Genomic DNA, 6,817 nt, shown 5'->3' with positions numbered 1-6,817 from the left:
TGGTCTTTCCTCCTGGGGGGGGAAGCACTCCTCTGCATTTCTTCCCCTGCTCCACTGGCTCCCTTCTCATAGCAGACAGTCCTCCAGGAGTTTTCTCTGTCACAGTCCTCCCCACAGGATGCTGCCTTTCCTGTGCTGCTCTGGTGTGAGTCACCCCCCCCGTATTGCCGTCCTCCCAGTGCTGAACTGCAGCAGCGGGGGCTGCTTCTCCCCGCAGAGTCCTGGCCTCCTCTAAGCGCAGCCACCTGCTCCGGTGTGGGTTCCTCCACAGGCCACAGGTCGGCCTCTGCTCTACCCTGGACAGGGTGGCCCTGTCATCTCACCGTGGGATACAGGAGGGGTCTCTGCTCCAGCATACCTCCCCCCCTTTCTTCCAATGACCTCGGTGTTCACAAAGGTGTCCTTCTCCTAACGCTTCCTCACAAGTCCCAATCCCCTCTCAGGTTTCGCTGATTAAATACATTATCGCAGACGTGCAACCAGTATCGCTAATTGGCTCGGCCTTGGCCAGAGTTGGGTCCAGCTTGGAGCTGGGGGAGCTTTGAGAAGCTTCTCACAGGGGCCATCGCTGTAGCCCACTCCCCCGCTACCAAAAACCCCACCCCACAAACTCTGCACACCCTTGTCGACATTCCTGGCCAGACATGATTCCATCAGGGCTTTGGCCTTTCTAACCTGATCCCTGGATACCCAGACAGTTTCTCTGTATTCCTCCCAGGTTACCTGCCCTTCCTTTCATCCTCTCTAGGCTTCCTTTTTGTGTTTGAGCTTGTCCACGAGCTCCTTGCTCACCCATGCAGGACTCCTGGTGTTTTTGCCTGGCTTCCTCTTTGTCAGGATACATCTCTCCAGAGCTTGGAGGAGGTGATCCTTGAATATTACCAGCTTTCTTGGGCCCCTCTTCCCTTCCATGTTGCTCTGCCAAGCAGATCCCTGAAGAGGCCAAAGTCTGCTCTCCTGTAGTCCAGGGCAGTGAGCTTGCTGTGCACCCTCCTCGCTGCCCTGAGGATCTTGCACTCCACCATTTCATGGTCACTGCAGCCAAGGCTGCCCTTGAGCTTCACACTCTCCACTAGCCCCTCCTCGTTGATGAGAACAAGGTCCAGCACAGCACCTCTCTTCGTTGTCTCCTCTATCACTTGGAGAAGGAAGATATCACCTACACATCCCAGGAACCTCCTGGATTGCTGATGCACTGCACTGTTGCCCCTCCAACAGATACTGGGGTGGTTGAAGTCCCCACTGAGGACCAGGGCCTGTGAACATGAGGCTGCTCCTATCTGTCTATAGAGGCCCTCGTCTGCTCGGTCTTACTGGTCGGCAGATCCTCAGCCTGCAGCAGATCCCCACTATAACATCTGTCCCTGCCCTCCCTTTAATCCTGACCCATCAGCTCTCGGTCGGCTCCTCACCCATCCCCAGGCAGAGCTCCCTGCACTCCAGCTGGTCACTGACATAGAGGGTGACACCCCCTCCTCGTCTCCCCTGCCTGTCCTTCCTAAAGAGCCTGTATCCTTCCATTCCAACACTACAGTCATAAGGGCCGTCCCACCACATCTCCATCACACCAGTAAGTGTGTGCATGTCTCTATGTCCTCTTGTTCGTTCCCCACTCCAGTTGACAGTGAAGCTGAAGGTGGTCTGGCTCTTCTGGTTCATGCGGTGCTGGGACCCCTGCAGCAGTGACCTCTGGATCTCATCCATGGTGGCGGTCACAGCCATGTGGTGGGAGCCGGCGGTCACCTTTCCCATTCATGGCTGAGATGGCCACGTAGGAGCCCAGGTCATTGATCCAGCACCCAGTCAGCACGCGCTGGAGCGGAGGGGACTCAGCGTGGGTGCTGCAGCACATCTGGCATACGGAGAGGGCACCCCTGGGAATCGAAAAGGGGAAGCTGGATGAGCCACAGGTGCCCCGTCCACCCAAGGGGATGTACTGCCAGGTGTGATGAGCTCAGCCATGGGCTGGGGAGGCAGATCGCAGCTGGCAGGGTGCCCCGATTCCCAGCCAGCCCCAGGAGGGGCTGAGGACCTGCCGAGGAGCTCCTCCATCCTCCCAGGATGACGGTCTGTACTCAGCAAGGCTGCAGGCAGAGCTGGACCAAGGAGAAAGGCGGAGGAGCAGAGCAGGGTGTGCGGTCCTGACCAGGGGGCTGGCAGGAGTGACGACCACATGGACATGGTGGAGGGAGCAGGAGCTATGGGACTTCATTTGTAAGTGAAGTTATAGGCTTGAAAATCACATTTATTCTTTTGTCATCGCTGCAGCGTGGCTGGGTACCAGGCTTTGCCTGTGCACACACCCCAAGCGACCAGCCAGGGACTGCGTGGGTGACCTGGGAACTGCCCGGCTCCATCTGCTTAGGTGGGACAACAGCTGGACTGAGAGAGATGTTGGGCACTTGAGCTGTTTGGTGTTGAGACATCTGCAAACAGTCAATAGGAACAGCCCCTGCAGGAATGGTCCCACAGGACATGTGGTGAGACATGTAAGTGCTGGAGGACCCGTGCAGCTGAGACTCCTTCTCCATTCTGACAGTGACCAACAGTTGGAGGGATTTACCCCATGCCAAGACCCCAAAAATATATTTCTCTTTTTTTTGGTGATATGCTATGTGTGAGCACCTGTGCAACACAGACACGGCAGCGGCCACACGCTGTGTGTGATTGCAAGGGGCCTCCTGCCTCCTCCAGCTCCCCGGGCCCCTGAAGGCCGCCACAGTGTGTGGATGACCATGACCAAGGCTTGCCATGCAGCAGCAACGGCTGGTTTTCCGCCCAGAGGAAGGTCTGCAGCGGCGCTGAAGGAGACCCCGCTGTTCACCTTTGCCTTGCCACTGAGCCCGAGCTGGAAGGAGGCAAATAGAAACGCCTTTGCAGCTCAAAGGCAGAGCAGACACGAGCAGTGCGCGAAGCACTGCGAGCAGGTCTGCAGCTGGGTAAAACCCAGAGCTGATGAATGCCCAACGCCCACGGGCAAGCACCCTCAGCCACAGCCCCCCTAGGCAGCTGTGGGCACCCCTGGCACACCACATCCTACCACCCGCCACTCCAAAACCAAGATGCTGGATGAGTTGCAGCATTGCTGGGTGCCCTCATATAGGGACTGGCCTTGCCATACACAGCTGAGACCCCACACCTGCCTGCCCCGGGGCTGCCTCAGAGCTGGGGAGGGGCTCCCAGACAGCTTGTTGGGGTGTGGAAGGACCGGCATCAAGCAGGGAAGAGCCAGGGCTGGCCCATGCTTGGTGTCAGAAGGTCACTCTGGGGATGCACCATCCCATTTGGGCTGGAAAAGGGATGTTCTTGGGGACAGTCTCTTCCCAGAATAACAGACTGAGAGCTTCACACCACACCCACTGCAGCGCTTTAGCCCAGCCTCCCCAGGCCATATCCACAGACTGCACAAGGTTGAGTTTAAAGGAAAAATTTTTACTTTTATTTGGGTTTTGGGGACATTTTTCCCCAAAGCGGATAAAAACTGTGGTGCTGGTACACACTGATGCTGTTGAGAGGACACCCAGTCTGCCAAGCCTGGCTGATGTGAGACGGTTCTCCATCCTCCTTTCAGCACATCCGAGTGAAGGTGTTTTGGCCAGTTCTACAGGGAAGCAGAAGCCCATTGATGCCCGGCTGGGGGAGGGGTAGGGGTCCCAGCTGGGCTGGGTGTCCCTTGGCTCACCTGGTGGCTTTCCAGTTGCTGGACTGGGAGTCGACCTTCTCCCGCAGCAGCCAGGAGGTCTGCAGGATCTCCTTCTCACCTTCCTCAGCAAAGCACTGGCCCACGAAGACAGCTGTGGAATCTGGAGAAGCGGTGGCTGTGAGAATTCCAGCAGGACCCCAGCTGCTTCTGGGGCTTCCCAAGCACCAGCAGGTTTAATGCTCACGGAACCCGGGTGGGTTCCAATGTTTGCAGGGAAATGCTCTGCGGCAGAGATGCTGTCAAAGCAACTCTCCATGCCACCTAGCCCAAACTGTGTTTCAGGAGGTGTCCTGATGTCTGCAGACATCGCTCAGAGTGGGGACACATCAGGGAGGGACAGACTGGGGACAGGAGAGGGGACAGAGAGATTGGGGTGGGCGCTGGGACCTGCCTCAGCTCCCCTCTTCATCCTACCACCCCATCCAGGCACAGCTGCTGCTGCAGCTACCGACCAGAAAACTTCCAGTTGACGGTGAAGCCAAAGGTGCACTGCCCATCCTTGTCCAAGTGCTGGGAGCCGATAAGTGGGGAGGTCTTGATGGGTTTCTGGGCGCTTGACACGGCAGTGTGGTACTCGCCCAAGAAGTTGCCGTTGTCGTCCACCTTAGACACGTACATCTTGGAGCCCAGGTCATTCTTCCACGAGCCAGCCAGGTTGCATTGCTGTGGGATGAGCAGACATGTCCCCAAGGGCTGCCTGCACACAGCCCCTACCCCTGCCCCACAGGCTGAGCCCCCTGCCTGCACCCCCCCGATGACCACAGGGTGCTGGCACTCACCTTGTCATTCCTTGTGGGGCATTTCTGCTTTTTAACTGGCCACCACTTGGTGTTGGTCGTCTTTTCCTCCTTCACACCAGCCTCTTCCCCCTTGGGGATCTCGGCTGCCTGGCAGAGGAGCTTGGAAAAGAAAGAAACATGGGGGCAAGCTGTGGGGAGCAGCACAGCAGCATGTCTCTGGAGCCCCACCAGTGCTCAGGCCCTCGTCTTTAAGAGACACGATTTATAGAGCTTCTGCCATCTCAGCCACGTCAGGAGGGCCAAAAGCTGGGGTGAGCCGAACACACGGGGAGAGGTGAAGAAGAAAAGCTAAAGGCAGGAGCCCCACATAGGCAGGAGTACAGGCAGGACCCCCCCTCCAGCCCTGCCGGGTGAGCTGTGCAACCCCACGACACATCTGCCCGTGCCTGTGGGGACGCGTGCTGTGCTCGGCACTGGTGTGTGGCACGAGTGGGGAGCCCACTGGGACGGGCAGAGCCTCAGGGTCACGGTGGGCTCCTGCACGGCCAAGGAGCCGGCACAGCCAGAGCCCCGCGGCATCCCACCTGCAAGGCTCCGGCTCCACCTCCCAGCACTGCCCGTCCTTTCCCCCACCACACCTCCCCGGGCACGGGCAACTCTCCCCCCACCCGGGGCAGGGTCCCCAGGTTACACTGCCCCGATTTCCCTGCATGTCCCCGTGGGCGGGTGTCCCCACATGCATGCCCCCCCGCACCAGGGAAGGCATCCCCACGCACATCCCTCCCGGGGACATGGACAACGCCGGAGCATTTCCCCCCCCCGCCCCTCCCGGAGCACCCCACTGGGCCGGAGCGTCCGTCAGTGTCCCCCCTGGTGCACGGGGTCCTCCTGCTCCCGGGGATTCCCCCCGCGGAGGGGTCTTCCACGCGTGTCACTCCCCCTCAAACGCTGCAGCTCCCACATCTGACACACGCTCCCCCCCGCCCCTCCTCCCCGCCGGGCTGCGTCTCCCACGCGTGTCCCTCCCCGGACCCCGGGACCCCCCCGGCAGGAGCTCCCATGCGCGCCCCCATCCCACCTGGTTCCCCACCGCGGCCGCGGCCAGGGCCGCCCCGACGGGGAGGGCGAATGTGGAGAGGAGGCGGCGGCTCATCGGAATGCAGCGGCGAAAGCGAATCCGACGGTTCCGCGGCCGCTCGTCTCTTTATAGCACAGCCCAGTCCGTCCCGGCCCTGCCGATTTCCCGGAAAGCCCTGGGAGGCACCGGCAGGGTGACGGGGACGGGGATGGGGATGGAGATGGGACGGGGATGGAGATGGAAACGGGGACGGGGATGGGGACGGAGACTGGGAAGGGGACGGGGAGGGGAACGGGGACGGGGATAGACATAGAGGCGGGAACGGGCACGGCCAGGAGGATGGGGACTGGAAAGGGGTATGGACAAGGACGGGGGTGGGGAGGGGGATATAGATCGGGGTGCCTGGGGGTGCCCACTGACCGTAGCCCAGCCTGGGGGTCCCTGGCGCGGAGTCTCCTGGATGAGCTCTGTGCCTGGGCTGCAGTCCTGCCCTGCAGGAGCCCCTGCTCCCCAAACCGCCCCTGGTCACGGCAGTCGTGAGGACGGGGCGAGGGGTAGGTGTGTGGGCACGGCTGGCGATCTGCAGTGGCTATGGGGATGTGGGAGACAGAGGAAGCAAACCTGCCCCCACAGCAAAAGGAAACCCCCGGGGCATTGCGCTGGTCACACGGACCAGGAGAGAGCAAAGGGGCAGCAAACGTCGGGGCAGGACCAAACCAGGCTGGGCTGTTGCTGCAGGGGAGCAGAACGGCTGCTGGGGCAGCAAGGACGGGCTGAATGGGAAGTGGGGCTGGGATGGGGGATGTTTGGGACAGCTGATGAGCATGGCTTGGGGGGCGGTGGCTGTGCCACTGTCAGTGCTGGCTTCCCGTAAAACGTATTTTGCTTTCTGTTTCTGTTCCTTTATTTAGCAAGAGGGCTGCTTACATCATCTCCTTCCCGTGGGCTGCCTTGTTAGGAGGCTCCAAGAGGCAGGGAATCTGCAGCCATGGGAGTGATGAAAAGGATCTGGTGACAGCCAGTTAGTGGGAAACGAATGAACATTCAAATATAGCTCTGGGGGAAAAGGTCCCCAAAACCCAAATAAAAGTAAAAATTTTTCCTTTAAACCCACCCTTGTGCAGTCTGTGGATATGGCCTGGGGAGGCTGGGCTAAAGCGCTGCAGTGCGTGTGGGGTGAAGCTCTCAGTCTGTTATTCTAGGAAGAGACTGTCCCCAAGAACGTCCCTTTTCCAGCCCAAATGGGATGGTGCATCCCCAGAGTGACCTTCTGACACCAAGCATGGGCCAGCCCTG

The 6,817-nt window shown here is 59.8% G+C and overlaps 1 protein-coding gene across 3 annotated transcripts; it reads right to left on the bottom strand.

The window, feature by feature from the left end:
- Positions 1-3,411: 3,411 nt before the first annotated feature.
- LOC141937575 (avidin-like) lies at positions 3,412-6,210 on the bottom strand. 3 transcript variants are annotated; one of them, XM_074855473.1, is made up of 6 exons: positions 5,942-6,185; positions 5,522-5,696; positions 4,483-4,602; positions 4,156-4,366; positions 3,683-3,803; positions 3,412-3,601 (listed from the first exon to the last, which is right to left on the bottom strand). In XM_074855473.1, exons 2-6 carry the CDS (start codon positions 5,594-5,596, stop codon positions 3,568-3,570), a joined length of 561 nt encoding a protein of 186 aa, XP_074711574.1. In that variant the 5' UTR covers positions 5,597-5,696; positions 5,942-6,185; the 3' UTR covers positions 3,412-3,567. The 3 variants fall into 3 exon arrangements, 2 of the variants coding, with proteins under 2 accessions (XP_074711574.1, XP_074711575.1); XM_074855474.1 differs by having other exon boundaries at positions 5,522-5,675; XR_012627009.1 differs by having other exon boundaries at positions 3,570-3,601; positions 3,683-4,044; positions 5,942-6,210.
- Positions 6,211-6,817: the final 607 nt, after the last annotated feature.

The sequence above is a fragment of the Strix uralensis genome, chromosome Z, assembly GCF_047716275.1.
Source record: "Strix uralensis isolate ZFMK-TIS-50842 chromosome Z, bStrUra1, whole genome shotgun sequence".
Taxonomy (NCBI): domain Eukaryota; kingdom Metazoa; phylum Chordata; class Aves; order Strigiformes; family Strigidae; genus Strix; species Strix uralensis.
The sequence above is the reverse complement of the archived record's forward strand: the minus strand, read 5'-3'. Positions and strand labels throughout refer to the sequence as shown.

Coding starts and splice junctions, on each gene's coding strand:
- LOC141937575 (XM_074855473.1), bottom strand. CDS start 5,596: ATGAGCCGCCGCCTCCTCTCCACATTCGCCCTCCCCGTCGGGGCGGCC. Junction 4,367..4,482: donor GCCCCACAAGGAATGACAAG/GTGAGTGCCAGC, acceptor CTCATCCCACAG/CAATGCAACCTGGCTGGCTC. Junction 3,804..4,155: donor CGTCAACTGGAAGTTTTCTG/GTCGGTAGCTGC, acceptor CCGCTTCTCCAG/ATTCCACAGCTGTCTTCGTG.